A 20,906-nucleotide genomic window follows, 5' to 3' on the forward strand; every position below is an offset into this window, starting at 1 on the left:
CTTTATCCATAGAAAGGTTTTTCCATGAAGTCACGGATTCCAGCAATGCTGGTGTGAGACACTGCGAATCCTACCTTTTGCTGTCCCCTACCCCAGCAGGCAAGTGAGCAGCCACGCAGAGCAACATGAGCTACACTTCATGATAAAATAGTCTGTGGTTTATCAAAACAAAGAAAGTCCCATACTGTGCATTTCACAGGCTTTATGCAGACACACTAGAAAGCTAATATGTGGACTGCACAACAGACTTCACTTCTTTGAAATGTGTTTTTTTTTTTTTGTCTAGTATCTCACTGCTTTTGTGTCAGAAGCAAAGCAGTACTGTAGCAACTCTGAGACCTCCCCAGGCCTCTTATGAACCTGAAAACTGACAATTCCTCTTCACCCGAGGAAAGCATTTCAGGAATCTTTATTACATAGATTTATGGCTGGCCCCCAAAATCCGATTTAATAATAAAAAAAAAACTTTTTTTTTTTTGAATTCCAGTTGAAGTGCTTCAATTGTTTCTTCCCCAGTTCCCCAGTAGAAACCACTAGAAATGAAGGGGTCCAGACCTAGAATTTTTAGTATTTTTAAGAGAACAATGTTAAGTGTTAAAACTCATAATAGAGCTTTCAAATACCTCTTTTGTACCCCAAATTCAGTATCACTGAGAAGATTTGATTCCTTGGCTGGCTTTTTAAAGCCTCGGTGGGATACTCATGACCCCAATTTCCAAGCTGATTTTTATTTTCTCAGGTCTCCTGCATACCTGAGAGCAGAGGCATAAAGGGAGGTGTGATCACTTTTAGAGCCAGACTCTGCTGCGCTATGTTGATTCTCAGCTGATGATGGTAACAGTGATCGTCACAGAAACCTTGGTCTCAACAACTCACTCACTAGAAATGTTTTCTGCTGTTCTTCTGACCAGTCCCCTATCAACTCCAGGCAAGTCCAACAACCACATTTCTAGACAAACTTGCTATAATGCTGCTGGTCACATCTTTCCCCTCTGAATTTGCTGAAACGGTGCATTCCCAGGAAAAATCCAGGAGTATTGAAATCTAATGCACCTGCACCGTGACGTGGGTGGGATATTGTACAGTGTGATGTCAAGTTTTAAAGTCCCATTACTTAAAGAAAAACAATTGAGAAACAATTAGGAAGTACAAAATATGATCTGCTCGTATATGTACCTTCATACATGAAGGGAATCTCACTCAATTTGGGGAAAATCAGGGAAAAAAAGGATGAGGATAGAAAGAATATAAAAAAAAAAAAAGAGAAACAAGAAGGCAATGAGTAGGATAGGATGTGTGAATGCAAGGTATGCGGCTGCCTAGATTTATGGCAATTCGTACCTGATTGTTCATACTAAAGCCATTATGGGATGATTAGAGAAAAAGGTGAAGCTTTAAGTCCAGTGAAAATCAATAGAAACGTCTGGAGCAATTCTGCTGCGCGAGTGAAAGGACTATTTACTGCATCCGGAGCTCCTCTTGGGTTACAGCCCAGAGGGTTCAAGCAAGCAAGGGGAGAGGGGCTGTGAACAAGAAAAGTACGTCAGGAAAAAGAAGATGGCGATAAAGACACAAAATGAGGCCAAAACAAACAAACTAACAACTAAGAAAGGAAAACAAGATGGCAGTCACAGGCCAAATGTTACCACGGAGGAAACCCTGCAATGCCTCCTAACTGACCATAGCATGGCCAATACATGCACGCACACACAGGTTTCTCTGCCCACCTTCAAGCAAGCAGCAAGCACTTCCACTTTGCTCACAGATCCCAGCATTAACATACAGAGCATTAGAGCACAGTGATGGCAGCCCTCTTCTTCCTTCTCTCCCTGCTCCCTCCACCCAGCCCTCTCAGAGCCAGAGTAACCCATTTCTCTGAGAGCAGCACAGGCCTTCAAGTTCTCCTCAAGAACCTCATACAGCTTAATGACCCACCTTACGGAACAGAGCTGACAGAGGCTAGCACTGTCTTGCACAGTATTTTCAACAGTGATTGTTATTCCTTGTGTGTAAAAGTTTAACACATACACAATACTTGTAAGACCTACAAGCCCCCATGATAAAGTGCCTTGAAATGAACAGTCAGTGGCCTAAGGCTTTAAAACCCACAGCTGCTATGAGAACACGAGCTGAGGAGCTGTATCATGCAAGTGAGACTGGGTCCCGCTGGAGAGATCTGAGCAGCTTGTCTCCAAAGGATCGCAACCCACTGTGGATCAAAACAGATTTTCCTTTGTTCCAGCACTTGGGCAACGAAAGATGAAGCAAAGCCAACCCTTACCTTATAGAGCTTCAGGCTGGCCTCATGCCTCGAGTTCACCGTGTGAAGACGCAGCTTCTCTAGACTGTTGGTGTAGTAGTCACAAGCATTGCATTTCAGGTGTACTGGATTCCCAATGGCCACGCACTTCAGCCTCCACTCGTTGGCCTTCCCACCCTCCTTGATATGTGCTACCAGCTGGTATTTCTGCACATGCTTGTCCGTCTTACAGTGGAGCTGGAAGTTTGCCTTGAGCTGCGTGTTGTAGCGGCACAACTTGCACTGGTATGAGTCTCCCATCACTGCCTTCCACTCGTCTTCAGGGAGGCTACGCTCCACGTTCATGTGGAGGCCCAGCATGTCCAAATTATCTGTAGTGAACTTGTTGCACACAGCACACTGGAAGAGCTTCAGTGATGGGTCATTTGTTTGCGTGAAACTCTCACCCAAGTTCATTAGCTCCTCAGACACCAGCTGTCCACCGCCTAACCGCATGTCCAGGGGGATCTCTCCACCCACTGCACGAAGGAAAAAGGGGAAAAAAAGAGGTCAGAAAACCTAAATTCTTTAGTTGCCAGGAGAGAAGCATAGAATGGAAATCTGCTCAATGCAATTCTTGCATCCACCAAATCCACAGCAAAAGCCAAGCACAGCCGTCCCTTCATTTATTCCTCTTCTGCTGGCCAGTACCATATCTGACAAAAAAAAAAAAAAAAGCAATAGCAGCCAGCATGTAAGGCTGGGAAAGGACTGCAGTAGCCCTTGCTACCTACCTTGTAAATGCCAAACTCTGAAAGAGAAGCATCCAACCCTCTGCCCATGAAAGGTGGCATAAAAAAAAAACCTGCTTCAGACACAGCTCCTGAGGAGGACAAATTCCTTAGCATTGCACTGCAAGTCTCTGTGGCCATATCAAGAACAGGATAATGGGTCTTCCTGTGTTTTTCTTGCCTACCTGGAGAAGCAAATGTTACCTCATGCAGTACCTAAGCACTATCTCAACGTGATCTTGGCCACAAGTTCAAGCAATATGAGTATTACATAGGTAAGTCACCACGCTGCAGTCAGAAATGGGCAATGTGCAGAATATGGCACATACAAATCCAGTCTGAATGGTGCCACTCCTGCAGTATTAGAACTGTTCTCTCATCCAACAGTTCAAAAATGGAAGACAGTCTTCCAAAACCAATGTTGATAAATGCTTTGAACGCACAAGAAAAAGACAGCCATTATTAATAATGTGAGTGCAAGAACATGTCAAGGAAAGCCAGCAGGATGCTTGCTGTCTTTAAGCGTCATAGATCTCCTCTTCAAACCAAGAGCTGAACTCTGTTCAGTTACAGTAAATGAGTACAGCAAGCTCTGATTTACATCAGATTACTTTGAAGATACGGACAGAGACTTTTTTTTAACATTAACTTTTTATGTCAAAGCACAGAGACCAACCACCAGCCTTTTCTTAGGACCTTTGCTCCACCTTGCTCTCTTTTTCCATAAGCGAAGACACTTGTGCTCTCATCCTGCAGCCTTTTGGTATTTTACCTTGATCTTATGTCATAGCATGGCGTAAAAGTCTTATTTTATCAAAGGAACCTTCAGGTCAGCAGTTACTCAGCCAATCAAAAAGTTTCCTATATTTCAATCTGTTTGCTGAGAAAGAGCTAATAGTGGGAGGACACTCCAAGTTCAGGCAGATACCCTAACTCCATACTAACCTTTCTGAAAGCACGTCACCACAGCTGGTGCAGGCTGCAGCTTTAGGCAGCATATATGCTACTATCTTTCCTGCAGAAATACAATACCGTGATGTCCATTACAGTCATAAGCAGGAAGAACTACAGCTTACAAGAAAACCTGACTGCTGAGTTTGTTAGAGGGTACCTTGTGCTCACACAGGGAAGAAGTGGCTGGAGAAAAAAAAGTCCCATTCATGTGGAACAAGCCCCAGTGCCAGAAACCTGCCTTTGGCCAAAGCAGTCATGATCCTTGTTCTCAGCCGACTCTATCCCTGCCTGCCACAGCAGAATTACACCCTGCACACAGTGACTCCTGCATACCTGCTCACCAAACACACCAAGAGGAGGAACAGACCACTTGCCTTCTATAGTCCACATCTCCAAATCACAGTAATTTTCCTAAGCATTCTGCTTAAGATATATCCTGAAATCTTCTCTGTGAATCAGCCTACTCTAAACACATCATACAGTAAAAACATGAAAGCAGTATCTTCTGATATATTAATAGCCTACTCAAACCCAGTTTTGGACTGAAGTGTAAAAATGGAAAAAATCTGTTTCACTTCTAACAAAGTCCATAGTATGTGTATGAGTTAAATGAGCTGAGCTTATGTCAAGTGCTTTTTGACATGGGGAAGGGCCTCCCTCCGTGATCTTCAGCTTGAGATCTGTAACCATCAAGTGTACTATTCACAAATCACTTTCCAGGCAAGCTCGTATACATTCAAGGCCTTGTCTTGCACTTTAAGAGACTTCAGTTAAAATACTCTCAAATTCTCTCATGCCAACCTCCCTGTACTTCAGCAAGGAGATGCTATGAGCTACAAAAGGGGTGCATTCCAAGAAACCACCCACAGATGACTCCTTAACTTTACATGCTACTACAAGCTACATTGCAAATGGCTGTCAGTTTTATCTGTTGGCAACTCAGTGCTACGGAAAATATACTGGAAAAGATTATGTCCTTGACCTCCCAAAGATGCAAGCTGGGACACCAAAGAAAAAATTAAGATAATTAATTTATAGTCACTTGAGTTCCTCCGTCTTCATTTTTTTAGTATCTTGTGTTGTTGTTCTCTCATATGACTTTCACGTCCTTCTGGACTAATAAGCTGTACTATGAATAGCTGAAGGAAAGGAGAACATGCATGAGACCAACGAACCAGTAACGTAGCGCATCAGTAATAATAGCATCAATGGATGGACAAGGTTAGAGAGGGCAGAGTGCAGCCAAAGAAATTAGCTCAGAGGGAAGCAGGTAAAGTGGCAGATTTCTTTTCACATACTTTCTGTAGGCACTATGAAAAATCCTCAGCAGTAACAAAAGAATGTAGAAACAAAAGTCATTTCAGCTTTCAGCTGCCATGCCCTAAGTGCCGTGTGGGACTCTGTGATGAAAGCTGAAATACAACAGTGCTGCAGCGGCTGCCACCAGTCTTGTGCAACGTAAGCAGCACTTTGGAAGAACTTAACTGGAAACTGCCCCTACCCCATTCTAACTCTTGGGCTAAATTGTGTGGGGATAGGGTGTGCTCCCCACAGTGCCAAGACAAACATGATGAATGCTTGTTTTCAGGAAAAACACATTTGGTAATTTATTTCAAAGTGCTTTTGTCATTTGATGAGCAAAATAATCTTCTTTCTCTATAGCCATTCTTCAGATTAATGACTCTCATCCGGTCAAGCCTCAAATCTTGTATATCATGCTGGCATCAGAGGAACATTTCAGTGCAGCTTCTTCAGCAGAGGAACATATCCCCTTCTACCCAATTCATCACAGCTCTCAAAACACTTACCTTTTCTTCTCAGGGCAACACAACTTGTAAGACACCAACTCAATCTCTGCCTCTGAGAGCACTAGCTGCTGAGCGGACAGCCTCACAAAGCCACCCACCACACAGTACTTGCACCCCTTACCGAAACAAGAAAATCATGAGGAAACCCTTGGAAAGCATCCTTTCTATAGTAATGAGGAACATTTAATGCATGTTAGCCGTAATCTGTATCTACTACTTTATTACCTCCTTACCAGAACTTTTAGAAAACATACCAAGGAGCGACATACTTTCCCCAGATGAGAGAAACTGTCGTGAGGGAATGCAGAAGACAAGTCTCTACCGTGCAGACTCCATCCTTGACCATCACACACAGGCAATTCACTGCGCTGCAGCACACAGCGAGCCGCACAGACAGAACAAAGAGTTTGGCACACAGCGTGCAGCCCACACATGAAGGTTTTATGGTAACACAAACACAATCCCTCCCTCACACACAGGAACAGGGGAAAACCCTTCAACCTCACCTAGAGATGGAGTCATCGTTGCCATGGGGTTGGTGGGATCAAGCTGGAATCCACCCATCATGAACTGTGCATCTGACGAAGTGCTATCCATCTTCAGGTTGGGAAGGTTCATGTTCTGTGCCAGGTAGTACTGGTAGAGCTCGGCCTCGGCAGGGGACGGCAGGCTACCGAGGCCCAGGTGCCGGTTGTGTTGGATTTGGGACATATTTTGCTGAAGCAGCATCATATTGTGCATGTGCTTCTCACTGGTCATGTGAATACGAAGGTTTCTAGCTACGTTGGTCTCATAGTCGCACACCTCGCACCGCCACGTGGGTTTGGTTTTTGGTTTGGTGGGGGAGGGGGCCCCACAGGTGCTACCAATGTTGGCGGCTGCAGCGGCCGCGGCTGCTGCAGCCGCTGCTGCCGCCCCAGCGGTGTGGCTGAAGACTTGCTCTCCCCCTCCGTTCTGCAGGTTTTGCATGTTGTTGAGATGCTTGTCAGACTGCATATGAATACTGAGGTTGCCTTTGGTAGTAGTGGAGTAGTTACAGACCTCGCAGCGGAAGGGCTTGTAACCACAGGTGTAGCTCTCACCCCGTGCCAGCCGTGGGTGCGGCTGCCCACTTTTGCAGTAGACACAGGAGCCACCCGGCTCAGGATGTTTCTCCTTCATGTGCGCCTCAAGCGTCTGCTGGTACTTGTAGTGCCAATTGCACTTGGGACACTTGAGTGTCTTACATGAGTTGCGAGAATGCATCATAGTCATGTGGCCACCCAGCGACCGCGAGGAGCCCAGGACCGTGTCACACTTTGGGCACTCCACGCCGCTCCCCGAGGGGCACTCCCCACCCCCAAGTTCACAGAGGGGGCCAGCATGCTGGTGATGGGAGATGTAGCTCCCGTCCTCGCCCTCTGTGCTCTCATTTGGTTCTGGTGCTGTGGCATTGTCTTTATTGGCACTTTCATCGATAAAGTCCAGCCTCCTGCTGCCCTCTGCCACGTTGGCTCCACCGCCCTCATTGTTAAAGCTTAAGTGATTCCTCCTGTTTGCACCATCAAAGACAAAGGAAGAAGCAGAATTAGAACTAGTAGAAGCTGTGCCCCGCGACAGGGTCTGGAGCACGTTAGGCATTAAGGGAGAGTTAGAAATGCTTTGGTTTGAGAGAGCAAGGTCCTTTTTGCTGCTGCTGCTGCTGCCGCCTGCCACAGCCCCAGAGTCCTCCTGGGGCCTGTCCTCCAGTTCGTCCTCCAACTCGCTTGGAAACAGTCCTTTGCAACCCTCATCATCCTCATCTTCTTCCTCTTCCTCCTCCTCCTCTTCCTCTTCCTCCTCCTCCACCTCCTCCTCTTCTTCCTCTTCTACCTCTTCAACTGGCTCTGCCTTCTCTGAAAGGCTGTCCTGGTCGCCCCCTTCTTGCTTCTCCCCCTCTGCCACCCCAGGGTCCTTCCCCTCTGAGGATTTGGTGGGACTGGAAGCCAGCGGGCCCAGGGGGACTGAGGTAATTGGAGTCTTCAGAGCCGAGCTGGTCAGCCCACCCAGGTTGAGGAGCGTACCAGGGGCCAGGACACCTGACGGCGGCGGCTCCGCTCCGCCGGCTGGCCCAGCCTGGAGGGCCTGCTCGCCTTCCATACGAATGCCACTGAATTTACCATAAAAACTGTGTCCAGGGCCTATGAGGTTAGCTGTGGAAACAAGAGGGTGCTGAAAGGTTTTGTTTTTTGGTTCCAGAAAGCTGACAAGGGGTTCCTTGTCTTTGCCTATCCCTTGGATGATAGCGGAGATGTTCTTATTGCTAAGAATTTTCCGCTCCTCCTCACTCAGAGTCATTCGGTGGTCGTGCACCGCATGGGTCACGAATGAGCGGACATACCCAAAGGAGAGCTTGCACAAGAAACACATCAGGATGGGCTTCCTCTTCCCGTAGAGCACAAAGCCATCGAATTTGGACAGGTCCACATTGTTGGGAACATCTTTGGATACGCAGGAGCTTTTGGCAGAACCATCGCTGTTCAGGTAATCCTTGTTGCTTTTGTGTCGCACATCGAAGACGCGGAAGCTGTGCAGGACGGGGCTGATGCCCGCCAGGGCTGAGGTATTCGGGAAGGCCTGGTCTGAGCCCTCAAACCACTTCCCGAAGGATGAGGCTATGTGGAAGGTGTTGATGATCTGTGGGTAGACGGGGGCGGCGGCGGAGGGCTCTCCCTGCTTGGAGAGAGAGTTCGGGAGCAGCGAGGGGAGAGCCCCGCTGCCACTGCCACAAGCGCCCCCGCTCTGCACCAGCTGGCTGAGGCTCTCCACGATGTAGGCCGAGCCATCCGGCTGGTAGACGATCTCACCGGCCAGGTTCTCCACGTCGCTCTCCTCGTCCCCGTCCTCGCTGCTCTCGCTCCCGCTCTCCCCCCTCAGAGGCGGGGGCGGGCGGGTGCCGGCGCAGCGGTGCTCCATGTAGCTCTGGAGGCCAGCGAAGGAGGCCGCGCACTGGCCGCAGCTCACCTCCTTGCCGGCGGGCTCGGTGCCGGGGCCGGCCGCGGCGCTGCTCTCGGGGACGCGCTCAGGGAAAGGGACCCTCAGGCTGTCCAGGGGTCCGCGGCTCTCCGCCGCGGGCTGCTCCATGCTGCCGGCCGTGTCCGGGAGGTGGGTGCTGTTGAGATCAGTCCATTGCTGGTGCTGAGGGATGCCGCACCCATTGTCCTTCCCGGGGATGACGGGCGAGTCACAGCCTTCCATGGCAGGGCCGGCACGGAGCGCTCATTGCACCCGGTACGGCTGGGACCTGCAGGCAGGGAGAGAGGGAAAAACAGGTGAGTCAGAGAGAAGACCACACGGCTCCCATATAAAGACCATGCACCACAAACGCCCTGGGGATCCCGCTCTTTGGGAGCACCAGGGATGGCACGAGAACTGGCTTCCCAAAACAGGCTCCAGGAACAGAAGACCCAACCGAGGATGCTGCGCTGGGAGTGCAACCACAGGAAACGAGCAGCAGCAACCAAAAGATGCTCGTCCGCTTCCACTTTCCCTGAGTCACCGAGGGGAGCAGGGAAGGCAAGAGGCTCATCAGAGAAAGCTGGAGGGTGGGGAAAACCTCCCCCTTCACCCTCCCTGAAGGGGGACAGGAAGATCGTAGGAACTGCATTGACACCCCCAAAGCTTTAGATCTCCCGAAAGACCTTCAAAAAATAAAAATAAAAAAGATTAATAGAAAAGCTTTTGAGAGAAGCAGAGTTCAGAAGCTACAAAAGAACACTGTCAGAACTTCAAAACTTTGTAAAAATTGTACATCCATGTCTGTGGCTTCCCAAGTCAGATGCAGTTATGTCCAGGCGGTTCCCCTCTGTTAGCTGTTCTGGGAGCACAGCGAGCACCCTGGGCTCAGCCTCACACATGCACCTCTGTAGTAGATCATGAGACCCAGAGCAAGAATTTTGGAGTCACAGCTTTTAGTATGCACGGGAGATTTATTTGCTGTTTTCTGGACAGAGTTTAAAAGGAGAGACGTCAGGAGAAAAACCAAACAGGAAATTCCAGATCTGACAAGGGTCCATCCTGGGGATCGGAAAGTGGTCAGCTCAACATGCTTCAGGAAGCTCCCAGAGATCCTGCAGGACACAGCCTGAGCACAAACTGCTTCCCCTCAGCCCCCAGACACAAATAGACGATACAGGTCCTGCAGAAGGATGGACACCCCTCCCACTATTTCTGTTCCACCAAGTATGAGACCCAGAGAACTCACACCAACAGCCAAGCAGTCGGTGAGCACAGGCTGCTGAACATGGCCAACATCCACAGCTCCCAGGTTCGCTGCAGCCTGGGGTTCTCTCTTATGCTGCAATCCGAATGGAGTCTGTTAGGCAAAATGAGCCTTCCTAGAGGTTACAGACCTATGAGCTTAGGTCCCCAAAACGCTACTGTTATGAGCTAGAGCATGGATCAGTAAGAGATTGCCAGTTCAGCTGCAAACCTAGTAAGAATTCTGCGTGTAAAGACACGTCTCTATGGTCGTCTTCCTATAGAGAAACGCCGGGCAAGCCAAATGGGAAGAAACACCCTCAGAAATTAAAACCCTGCTACCTCAGCTGCAATAGTGATGTTCAACCTTTGAACAGATAAAAGCATACAACAAAAAACAACTCAGGGTCAAAACTCTAAAAGCAGAGGAGAACCCCACATTCTTAGGGTCAACAAAACACTGGTACTCTAGATCTGTGGTTATCAGTGCCAGGGAGGAATTTCTACATAGAGTTCTATCTTCTACCAACTAAATGCAAATGCAAGCATGCTTGTGTACATGATGTGTTTCACAACACAAAAACAGATGTGCTTTTTTTTTTTTTAGCTCTTATTTTGAGAAGTCCATTCACATTAACAGCCTGCTACCACCCTTTGTCTCTTTCAGAGACTATTAGCATTTTAGGTTGTCAAAACACTACCTAAACATTAAATACTATAATTAGAGTTTGAAAGTTTTTCCAGTACTTTCTAGATTGATCTGAGTCCATTAGACACAGCAGACTCCTGAGAGCTCCTTTAGAGCAGTACCTGTAACACAGGCACACCTTGCATCCAACTGTGCCAGCACCTTGCTGCTGCACAGATGTGCAACTGTTACTTAAACAACTTAGAAAAGAGAAGGAAAAATATGGAAAGAACTAAACATTTGTCAGAGAACGCCTCATCAGCTGCAAAGCTGTTAACATACGACAGGAGTACGGAATGAACTATCTGAACTAGTTCAAGCAAAACAAAATGCAGCAAGGAAAGCAGAAGCTCCCCCTGCTAGCACCAGAAAGCCCTCCAGTATTCAGAGGGAGGCGTCTTCTGTTTTGTCCTCACCCCTGCATCAGGGATAACACTCCGCAGCACCCAAACACTATTCCTGCATTGTGGGAATCAGAAGTGGAATCATCAGACAAAAGCAAGTCTGACTTTCTTCTTCACACTGCTGACCACCAGATTTGGATTCTGGACATCCCCACCTGAAGGTATCTGGGCAGTTTTCCGTTCTATTTTAGTTCAGGCAAAACTTGAGAAAAACTATTTACTGCTACCTATGAGGTCAGAAAGCAGCAGTTCTCAAAGCAAGCGCAGAGCAGCTGCCTACACAGGGACACAGAGGCACGATGGTTTTACGATCTGAAGCGTTTGTACACATGGCTTTGTAGCATTTCCAGTTCCCGCTTTCCTTGGACCTTATGCCATGCACTGCTATCTGGGTGGTTGCATTGGGAATAAATAGCAGCTTGATCTGCGATAGAAATAACCTGATGCATGGAATGGAATAAGAAAGAGGAATACCTTGATTCTGTTGACAAAAGGCTCAGGCATCCTAGACACCGTTTTGCTTACCTAAGCTAAAGTGTTTTAACAGTGCCTTGTAACAGCTCGTGCTTACTAGCTCTCTCCCACTGAACATTTGTCTTTAGCTATGCATTTTCTTCAAATTGATCCCAGATTCTTCTGTAATGAGGTTACATATTCATCTTTCCACAATGTGACATATCCTCTCCTCCTAACTGCTACCTTTGTATTGACAACTGTGATCCAAATCAAACTGAAACATTCATATTGGGTGAAAACTGAGTAAATGAGGAACTCCATGAGGCTTCTATTTCTGCCAAGAAAGGTTCTGGGAATATCTGTGCAGACTTCAAAGCACAATGTGGAACAAGAGTGCCCCAATTTCAAAACACCTTGACAAAAAGCATTCAGTTTGCCAGCTTGGACAAAAATTCCCTGGCATTAAATAATTTAAAATCTGAAAATCAAATAAATAAAAAAAATCATCATTAAGAAGACAGTAAAATAGCAAAGCACAGCCAGCTCCCCAGGAACCGTGCACAGACAACACACACCATGAATGTGAGCATCTCCATTATCAAGAACTCTTGATTGACAGGAAGATGCCTGACTGACAATTGGGCCAAAAGGGTTAGCAGGGCTGATGGGGCGGGAGGGTTAACAGCCTGATTGTAAAATCAATGTAATAAATGCTTGGTAAGTTACAGGAACATGCGGGAAGAGAAGGCCGCGATTGATAAAGGACTGCGGCTTTGATGCTGCACTGGGGACTTGTTTATTGACAAGAAAGCCAATCTCTTCTCCGAGCCAGGCCAGGCCAGGCAAACCTGCAAGCGCTTACCAATTAATTGGTGGGCTTTTCTGCCTTGGGTTGCTTTAACATGTCTCCCCCACTCCAAGTTAACCAGCTCAGGAGGTGCTGCTCTGAAGGAATCCTTCCTCTGTTTGCTCGGCACGTGGCCCTGTTGGGGCATGCGGAAAGCGCCGCAGTCCGAGCACGGCCTGCCTGCCCTGCACAGCCCCCAGGCACGTGCCAAGCCCCTTCCAAACCCAGCGTCATTTCCAGAGCTATTCCTAAAGAACGATGCTGAAGGAGGAAAAGGCACGGATTTGTTTCCATTCACACCCGAACTGTAGGTATCATCCCTTTAAACTGAAAAGGGCGATTTCCTTGTTAACGCAAAGCAGACTTTTTGCTGGAGTACAATGTAGGCCACTACCAGGGGCCCTGCATCTCCCTCTGAGGCCATCCCTAAATGACCCGGGGGGACGCGCAGAGCTGTTGAGGACAGACCAACCCCTGTGCGCTCCACACCTCCCCATCCTCTCCCCGGCCCCCCGCCCTCTTTGCTCTGTTTATCAGCCAGTCAATAAGAAAAGGTAGTTCTTACTTAAGGAGGCAGAAGTCAACTCGTCAGGTCGATCAGCACTCTGTCTGTAAACATGGTTTCCCGTAAAATCAATGAACTCCAGTTACAGAGAGAACAGCCTGAGCGCCAGAGCCTCCCCGTGCCCCCGCGGCAGGGAAGGGCTCTCCCTCGCTCCCTTCTCCAGCCTCATGTCCCGAGCTGCTCCACGCAGCTTGCAGCCGCCCGCAGCTCCCATGGCTGTGCTTGCTGTGCCTCCCCACAGGCAGCCCACCCAGCCCCACAGCATCGCTGCACCTCGCACCCTTCGGAGCAGGTTTGGGACGTGGTGGGACAGCTCTCCCAGGCACCGGCGGGCAGGGAGTTCCTAGCAGGGCAGGAGCAGTGGCCACAGCAGCCCAGAGCTGAACCACAGCTGCAGGGCCCGGCGTGCCCAGAAGCACTGCGCTGGGCCCCACATTGTCATCGGGAGTTTCTACCAACCACGGCTGCTCCGTCTGCAGCCGTGCTCTGTCCAGAGCACAAGTGAAGTCGACCCCTGCTGCTCCCCGTCACCTCCTTGCAGCTCCTGTCCCACCCTCCACACCTGCAGAACTGCCACCTTACAGCAACGCTTCCACCGCCGAGGAGGGGGCCGCAGCTCGCGGGGCAGCCCCCAGCCCGCAACGCCGCGCATCTTCCTCCCCAGCGCGGTGGCAGCGGCACGGGGAAGGGAGAGCGGGAGGGAGGAGGGGGCTCCTGCTGTTGCCCAGGCTTCCCGAGAATTAAATATGAACAGCCGTGCTGTGTAATTTTAAATTGTTAATTAGCACAGGGTTAATTAGGCGGCCCTTTCACAAGAGGCTGTTTGGCAGTAAACCAAGACTGGAAGCAATGAGGAAGGAGGAAAACAAAAGGAGAAAGAGACAGTGAGAAACTGTTCCCTCAGCTAATGACCCACATGGCACCATGAAAAAAGGGTGCTGAGGACAGGGAAAAGATACAAGCAGATGCATTACATCCACGGCCATTACCCTGGAAGATACCCAGCCAGGCACCCCACCCCCTGCCTATTCCCACAGCCCACACGGTGCGGAGAAGTGCTCAACCTTGTAATGAGCAGGGTCTGCTCCTTCAGAGCATCCTGGCAAGCAGCAGAGCCTCACAAATTCCAGCCAGCTTTTGATTTTTAAGCTTTATGCCATGGCTCCACAGGAGACATGGCTTATGCAAAGGCTTACAGTCAGCAACTGGACCCGAGCGCTTCCTGTTGCAGAGAACTGCACAACGGCCTCTAAACTTTGCAAACACACACCTACCTGTTGTGCCAACAGACGCTCTATAAATCAATACCATAAACACAGGCTGAGAGACTACCCTAGATTAGCTCTAGCACAGGTGCTGGTGATTCGCAGGGGGAGAGGAACAGGTCAGAGGCAAGAGGACAAAGAAAGCGCGGGGACTGAGAGTGGCCTTAGAAGCTCTGTGCACACCCCTCCGTACTGGCTCATCGTGGCATTTTAAGATGTTTAAGATGTTTAAGAAGGGCACGGCATGGCAAGATGCTAATGGCCAGGTCAGCCAAGAAGCTCCTGGCTCAGGAATGGCACAGGATGGCACTCGTTTCAGCCTAAAAAAAATAGGGGTGGACATACTACCGAGTAGCCAAATAACTGTGTAATCCCTAAGTCCAGGTACGCTCAAAGCTCAGTGCTCCTGGGATCAGAAAGCCTGGGAGGGGGGAGAAGGCGGTTACCCAATCCGTCTGGAGTGGTGACACAACGAACACGGAGCATCAAAGCCTCCTGCGTCACTTCCCAGCACCTGGCGTGCTACAAAGCACTCTCGTAACACTTAGGAAATTGCATGTGGAAAAACACGATAAAAATCACTACCTAGAATCAAGAATCCAAAAACTAAGGAAAACCAGAATGTATGTTGTTGCCTAAGCAACTTTAATTTTTCTCCTCTATACATATGCATTACGACACTGCCTTTAATTACACGATCACGCACTGCCTCACTTAGTAAGGAGAAGGGTCACATACGGGGGTAAAAACAAAGTTGCGTGAGCATGTTGTCACTTTGCAAGATTTATACAGTAGCTGTTATCACACAAATACGTGGAAACTCACTTCCTAGAATAGAAAGATCTTTTTCAATTTCCTAAGCAACAAGGGCTGGATATTCGAGCTTGGTGGCAACACAGAGATAGCTTCAGTTCCCAGCTTCAACAAAACGCGTTACGTTCCAACATACAGAAGATACGTGTGCCAGCTCTTTCCCATTCGTTAAGGTACCAGAAAGGTTGGAAGGTATTATTACTATGCAGGGGAATGTTGACGAGTCTGCTACATTACTTGAAATATTAGGATAAAACGGTATAAATGAGCCAAAAATTACATACAACAGTGAATGTGGATTCATGGCTTGAAGAATGATTTCTAGCTATGGTTTTCTGTCCACATTTTACAATGTCTGTGCTCTGAGATTCTTCTTAAGCAATTCCTAACAAAAGGACTGAAAATAAGGATATTTATTTGCTGAGTTCAACGCTTCAAAAAGAAGTTCTAAGCTCATTTCCCTTTTTCATGTATGAAGTTGCATCTTGCATGTTTCCAAGCAAGACAAAGTTGTGTTTTGGCATACACCTCATCACAGGGGAGCTGCCTCATCAACAAATGAGTTTTGCTGAATATTCACAACCAGGTGCCAGTCCTGCCAAATCCTGAAGGAACTCTCTATCCAGCCTTCTTCCTCACCTAAGGTTTGGGTTTACCAACCAGAAGCTCTCAAGCTGCTTTGCACCTCCTGGCATTTCTCTGCAGACGCTGCTCAGCACTGCTGTTTCTGTCTGGACACACGTCCATGCCCACACACCAGGAAGCCAGCAGACGTGCCCCTTGGTGGAAGAAGGGTCCAACCACCAGCACCCCACAGGTTCAAATACCTGTTGACAAGAGTCCTGGAGCTGCAAGTACTCACGAACCCACTCACTATCCTGCCAAAGCCCAGAGTTCACACGCTTCTGCAGAAGTCCCTGTGAACACCACACGTTCTCCCTTCCAACCAGCTGGTCCTGAAGGGCACAAGGTCCCCAGAAAGGATGAGGTAGGACGTGGTGGTCTACAGAAAGGCAAGATTCATCAGGCACCTCTAAAGGACAGGATGGTCTTCTCCCTGCAGGAAGACAACCACATGGCGGGCTTGCCTTTGGCAGCCGACAGAGCTCCAGGACTGGCGTGCTGACAACACAAACAGGCGCTGCTCTGCGCACGCTCGTTAACGCGGCAGAGAACACAAGCGCTCTCTTACACACAGGCTCACATGCATAAGCACAGCAAGTTCCTCAGATCTTCACAGGATCATTAGCATAAACAGCTTTTCAAGCAGCAGGAAGCAAAGGAAATGCTGAACAAAACAGGACTGAAAGCTGTAGGGCTCAAGCACTTGGCATGAGACTAAGAGAAAGGGTCTCCTTGAGAAGGTGAACCTTCTGCATTATCCACATTTTTTCCTCTGTCCTTCACACCAGCTAAAGTTGAGCCAATGAGGGAAATGCAAGGTTCAGGGAGCTTTTCAGAGAACATTTTATGAACTATTATTCCAAGTTTGCTGATCCCTTTGAGCCAGCTACTGTACTACACACAAAAATATTTATATAATCACCAACCTACTGCCATTGAGAACAGAGTAATCCAGAGGAGTGCCAGAGGGTTTTAAGTGAGCAGCTGGGGAAAAGAGCGTTTATTCCTCCAGAGGCACTCTTTGGAGTGGAAGTGTTTTGCAGTGGAGGTAGACTAGCTTAAGTCCCATTTCTCTGCAAAACAAAGTCAAACACTTGCTTAGTTTATACGTGGTGTGTTATTGTCATGCTCCCAGGACACGGAGCTTGTTTTCCATGTCCTGCACGAACCTCGCCTCTCCTATGTTGTTCATGACAAAAGTTTCAGATTGTGTTCCCACATTGGTTTGTTTTAAAACATTGCACATTCCTTGATTCTTCAGTTGTGCAATTTACCCCTTTGCTCTAAAACCCCAGCGTTTCTTGTCAAATGTCATTTCCAGACTATGTTGCTGAATAAATAGCTACACTTGCATCTGGTTCACATATTCAGTGCAGTGTTGTTGACCTAACTCCAAAATTAACCAAAGAGCTATTGGGGACAAGCCGCTTCACTCAGCTGCACGGACTCCAGTTCCCCAAATCCCATACTTAGGGAAAGTGGTCTCACTGCTCCTTTTGCTGCAGTCTGAAACTTGCCCTATTTTGCCCCTCCTTCACCTTTATCCTAGTAACCTGTCCAACGAGAGCTGTCACAGCTCCTCTGCGGCCACCTGTCCCTCACCACCAAGCACACTTACACCCAGCAAGACCACGCACCGGGTAACACCTACACTCATCCAATCCACACAGATGCCCTGAATTAAAACTTGAGCTTTAAACACTAACTTTGATAGTTTGTATGCATTTAAATCACCAGATCTCTGCCACAGCGTAGCACGTATAGTGAGACTGTAGGATGCAAACCAGAGCAGCGACTCCTGAAAGTGAGAAATTCCAGCTGGCTTCTGTGGCTTTGCTGATGGTTCATCCTCTCCCCTCCTTCCAGTTACTCGATGTGCTGGGCAGTCCCACCCAGTAAGAAACTGGAGGCTTTTGCACTGCTGTACGGAGAGCTAACTCTTATAAACCACCACAGCCAAGCTCCAACCAGACCCTCAACAGGACTTCAAAAGCAGGCAGAGCCAGCCTCAGATGGTCCGGCTGGAAAGCCAACGCTGCGCTGTTAGACAGCACCCTCCCAGCAATGCTCCTCGCAGCACACAGCCTGCAGACTCTCATGCCTGGGAAGAAGCCTGCCAGCACTCCTTCCTTTCTGCTCTTTTACCCAAACAACATATGTGTTCCAGACTAGTGTCAAGGGCCAAACAGAGGGTAAGAGTTAGATTCATAAGTCATGCCGATCTTCTCTGCCAGGGCTCAGATCCAGTCCTTGTTAGGAAACAGACGCGCTGCCTGGTCCCGGGCTCGGTCACTGCTTCCCACCCCTCGGGGAAGCCTGTGCTTTGCACCAGCAGAGCACGCTCAGAGACAGGAGCTCAGCATTCGGTCATTCAGGAACCATCCCGCTCGCTACCCCGACAAACACCGCCGCTGCCTGACGTGTTCGCACTGACTCACGCTGGTGTTGCGAAGCCCCGTTGCAAAGGTCACAAGCACACGTGCTCGGATGCGCTGCCAGCGTTTTGGCACGGAGCACGTTTTACAGTGCTGGAATGAAACCTTCAGAAATAAATAAATAGAGAGCCCCAAAACAGGTGAAGAACTCTTTCAGCTCGCTTGGGAAAGCTTCTCGGATAGACCATTTTATGCCAACTTTTAGCAGATCAGAAAGGTCCAGGGTTCCCAGGTTCCCACAAAGAGCATCTGCACACTCATCTGCTTACAAAACACACTGCCCTGTTCTAGACTCCAGGTACAGCACGAGGATTTTCTTTATCTGGTCAAAATAAACCCTTCTGATTGCAGCAACCAACGGGCGTCAATAACTACACGCTGCTCAACGGGCTCAAAGTCTCAAGTTCATGCTCTCCAGGGCCACAGAATGCAGCCACTCTATCAGCAGCGACATCCCTGTAACACTTCAGAACAAACACATCTCTTGTGAAAGTTTAACTGTCTCACAAGGGAGAACTGACACGGACTCAGATAAATACAAGCTCCAAAGCCCATGCCCGGCGGGTCTGTACAGATTCCCAAACCCAGGCCCATGGGCACCACGGCACACCTCCGTAGGACCAGGCATCCTCAGAGCCGTCACTTCAAGGATGGGGAAGGAACTTGCTCCGCGCACTTCGAGACCTCCAGGACTGAAAGCGTTACGCTGATGCTTGCCCTCTTGCTAATTGTGGGTTTTATTTTTATTTCCTATTACCCTCTTGCACGCCTGATGAGATTATCTTACCGGAACTGACACAGCTGGAGGCTGTAGCCATACATGGAGCCTCTCAGGAGGCAATGCAATTTTATTTTCATTGATCAGAAATCAGCAGGGCAGTAAATGATGGGAAATTCCATTAGGAGAAATGCTGGGCCATGAGACTCAACTATCTAGGTACACCCAAATCCCACAAAGTCCTGTCTTAAAGTCCCATCTGGATCCTGACACAGTCATCTTTCTTCCTCCCAAAATGGAGTAAGCAACTAACCCGATATTCTTAATCGCTGACTGCTCTGCTGGAAGCTGAGGCAATGCTGTCAAAACACCCCCAAGGGTTCACTTAGCTGAAACAAAGTCTTTGGTACACACAGCAGCATTTAGCTCTCCCAGCTCAGCCTTGCTGGCTGCTGCAGGATCAATGGAGTTTTACGAGCAAACGTCCTATTCCACAGCCACCAGATAGCATTTGCTGTCAGAGGTCAGGCGGGTACGAGATGTGACAGCACACCCATGAATTACCCAGCCCTCAGGTAGTCCCAGCAGACCCAGAAGCAGCCGAGGGCATGCCCAATACACGCTCCCATCTCGGTCCCGTTCTGAGCCCAGGGCCTGGCACAGCGTTACAGCCTCACTGCAGAAAGTGCAGCCTTTCTTCTTCAAGGACAGCCCCACAGCGCGTGCACTACTTTGGTGAAACCCCTTCCAACAGAGCACGACAAAATTCCATTACAGGCCCACGCTGATCTGAGCCCAAACCATGAATCACATTTCAATCCTTCTATTTTAAAATACCGCGTATGCAGATCTTTTGTATTTAATTTCACATTCCCGCATTAAAATCCTACCATCAAGCATCTCCAAATAAAAGCTCTTTTTGACCCTGTCCACTGTTAAACATCTGCAAACACTGAGGTTGAAACCCAAGTCTTTTGCCTCCTGCAGCAGGCCGGCCAACCCCACCAGGAGAGCACGGGTTAACAGAAGCTGACCGCAGCACAGTTGTTAAGGTAATCAATACCAGTGAGATACTAAAGCAGCATAAGCCACATTATTGATTGCCAAGCAGATGATAAAACTGTTTATTATGATAATTGCAGGGTGCCTGCAAGATGCTTCTAGCGCTGTCTTGAGCTTTTTACAAAAATAAGCATTGCCAGGTCTTAATCTTCTGTCTGAGGACCTCCTGGACCCTGGTAAAAGTCCTCCACACTCTGCTATTCCAGAGCACTAACCCTGAGCCACCTTCACCTCCAAGCTCCTGCTCGGATGGAGAAGGTCACCTTGCTAGAGGTAGTCCCTGAACTATTTATCATGCACACACCCGGCATCGTGATACCACTCTTACAGGCACAGACCTGTGCTCACCTTTCTCTTGCGCAACCCCTTCCAGGGAAGGAACAGAAATACCAAAACCTCTAACTTCAGTTCTCAATCCTCCCTCTGATCAGCTAAAAATCGTAACTCCTAAATTTCCCACTTCAAAAGATTTTCTCCAGGATTTCAATAACTTTTTTCTTTAGACTTTCCAGTTTATCTAGGAAGTTCTTCCCTCTGGGGCTGAAATTATTGTGCAATACATTAAGAATTTTTTTTAGATAACTGAACTCCAGATATATTCAATTTGGGAGATTCACCCCTATGTAACACTGGGCATGTGCGCATGCAGGCCATACCACAAGGGGGATGGCAGCAGCTCGGCACCAGGTGTCTGCAAGGTGAGCAACTTATCTACCTGGAAAGAGTAAGACAACACTACAAGTACCAAAAAGCTTCTCCTGAACCAAACACAGTCACATGCACCAATTAGCCTACAGCAAATAAGCAAAATACAAACTGCCAGACTGCATCTCCTCTGACAAAAGCATCTCTTACTTCAACAACAGGAGCAGGAATGGAAACTATAACATAACTGGGCTCCATGCTAACGCTGCTATCAAATCACAGCTGAAAATGAGTTTTAACAAGGACTGAAGCTCCAGGGTTCTGTCAGCAGCTCTACAGGAACTAATTATGAAGCACAGGTCCCATTATCTCCC

The 20,906-nt window shown here is 48.4% G+C and overlaps 1 protein-coding gene across 8 annotated transcripts in view; it reads right to left on the bottom strand.

Moving 5' to 3' along the window:
- ZFHX3 (zinc finger homeobox 3) overlaps positions 1-20,906 on the bottom strand; it is a 166,019-nt gene that overhangs the window by 103,774 nt on the left and 41,339 nt on the right. For all 8 annotated transcript variants that reach the window (XM_038185561.2, XM_027466394.3, XM_038185565.2 and 5 more), the window contains 2 exons: positions 6,299-9,054; positions 2,282-2,778 (listed from right to left, as the gene is read on the bottom strand). In XM_038185561.2, coding sequence (XP_038041489.2) covers positions 2,282-2,778; positions 6,299-9,008 — 3,207 coding nt within the window. In that variant the 5' untranslated portion in view covers positions 9,009-9,054. Of the gene's footprint in view, positions 1-2,281; positions 2,779-6,298; positions 9,055-20,906 lie in introns of those variants that run through there.

The sequence above is a fragment of the Anas platyrhynchos genome, chromosome 12 (genome assembly GCF_047663525.1).
Source record: "Anas platyrhynchos isolate ZD024472 breed Pekin duck chromosome 12, IASCAAS_PekinDuck_T2T, whole genome shotgun sequence".
In the NCBI taxonomy this organism is placed as follows: Eukaryota; Metazoa; Chordata; class Aves; order Anseriformes; family Anatidae; genus Anas; species Anas platyrhynchos.